The following is a 1,468-nucleotide window of genomic DNA, read 5'->3' as shown; positions in this document are numbered from 1 at the left end:
GAGGAGAGGAGAGGAGAGCAGAGCAGAGCAGGAGGGGAGGGGAAAGAAACTCAGAGCATCATGGGGCCCCCCAGCAGCCTAGGCCTATAGCAGCATAACTAAGGGAGGGCTCAGGGTCACCTGATCCAGCCCTAACTATAAGCTTTATCAAAAAGGAAAGTCTTAAGTTGGTAATTACACTGATGTCTACAGTCTGACCCGTGTAGTAGTGTATCAGTAGGAATGATTCCTCCCTTTGATGCTCCAGGATGAAGGAGCCAGAAACAGCAAATGAGAAAAGACAAGACATGGCTCTGAACTCGACCTCTGAAGCAGAAAAGAAGGAGGAGCCCTCGCCATCTCCTCAGACTGACTCCTAGGTGACAACATGGCTCAAGTCCGGCCTCTTCCTCCCCCCTGTCAATAATGTTATCACTGATCAGTAACAAAAGCAGCAGGAAAAAACATTTTATGAAGAGTGAATGAAGGATGTAATCTGGATTCAGGACAAGTCAGCTGCTGCCATAATCACTTGTCTTCTTTTTTAAATTTATCTTTAAAAATTCAAATCCAGTGATGTTGGCAGTGTTGGTATCAGAACCTTTATTCACTTTGCACAAGAAGAACCTGGTGTATATTTATTAGTTTGGTGGTTCAGACTTGCATGTTTGTGATGCATGATTGTCTCATGTAAATACTTTGTATATTTCATTGTTTTTTCCCCACATTTTGCTGTTATTTCATCCTGTTCATCCTACCTTGACACATGCACACTGCACTGTATGAGATGTTATAGACTTGTTTATTGATGAATTAATAATCAATGTATTTATGTTATTTTGCCCCATGACTTGAGCATTAAAACAAAATGGACAATTTGGTTTTTAAATATATGAGAGGTAAATGAAAGCAAATTCAAATCCTATGATTAAGATCTAAAGGAATTAGCACATTTGATTAGTATATTCTGATGCTGTTTGAATTTATTTCAGCAGATTATACTGTAAATGGAGGAATTACATTTATGTACATGTGTTCATTTTCTGAAAAAATGATTGTCGGTGCAATATACTGTATGGTGTTTATCTGATTGATTATTCTGTTGTATACAACTGGTCAGTATGGGCACCACATTAAAACACTTGAATGGTAGCCTCACCTGTGTTAGATTTTTTCCCCATAGTGTGTGTATCACAAAAAAACATCACTGCCTCATCCCACAAGTTTCTAAAATTCAAGTCTTTGGTGAAGTGGTCTTATTGACATGCAGATTTGTGTTGATTTGTTGTGTGTCTTGTTCTCATCACATTTCCCATGTTATTTCTGTCATGATTCGGTTCCGCTGCTTCCTGTCCGGCTTTTATTTTGACATTACTTCCTGTTTTGTTTCACCTTAGTTTCGGTCTTTTTACGTTCTTCATCACTCACATTAGTTTCACCTGCTTCGTTATTATGTGCACCTGTTTACACCTCTATTTAGGCAGCGTCC

General features: G+C 39.0%; 1 protein-coding gene across 1 annotated transcript in view; it reads left to right on the top strand.

The window, feature by feature from the left end:
- LOC109964119 (carbonic anhydrase 14-like) overlaps nt 1–1,376 on the top strand; it is a 19,718-nt gene extending 18,342 nt beyond the window's left edge. The window contains 1 exon segment of the mRNA XM_020607190.1: nt 248–1,376. Within this exon segment, the coding sequence (XP_020462846.1) occupies nt 248–359 (112 nt within the window). The 3' untranslated portion in view covers nt 360–1,376.
- The last annotated feature ends 92 nt before the right edge of the window (nt 1,377–1,468 follow it).

The sequence above is a fragment of the Monopterus albus genome, unplaced genomic scaffold (genome assembly GCF_001952655.1).
Source record: "Monopterus albus unplaced genomic scaffold, M_albus_1.0 scaffold84.1, whole genome shotgun sequence".
Classification (NCBI taxonomy): domain Eukaryota; kingdom Metazoa; phylum Chordata; class Actinopteri; order Synbranchiformes; family Synbranchidae; genus Monopterus; species Monopterus albus.
This window is presented reverse-complemented; position numbering and strand designations above follow the sequence as displayed.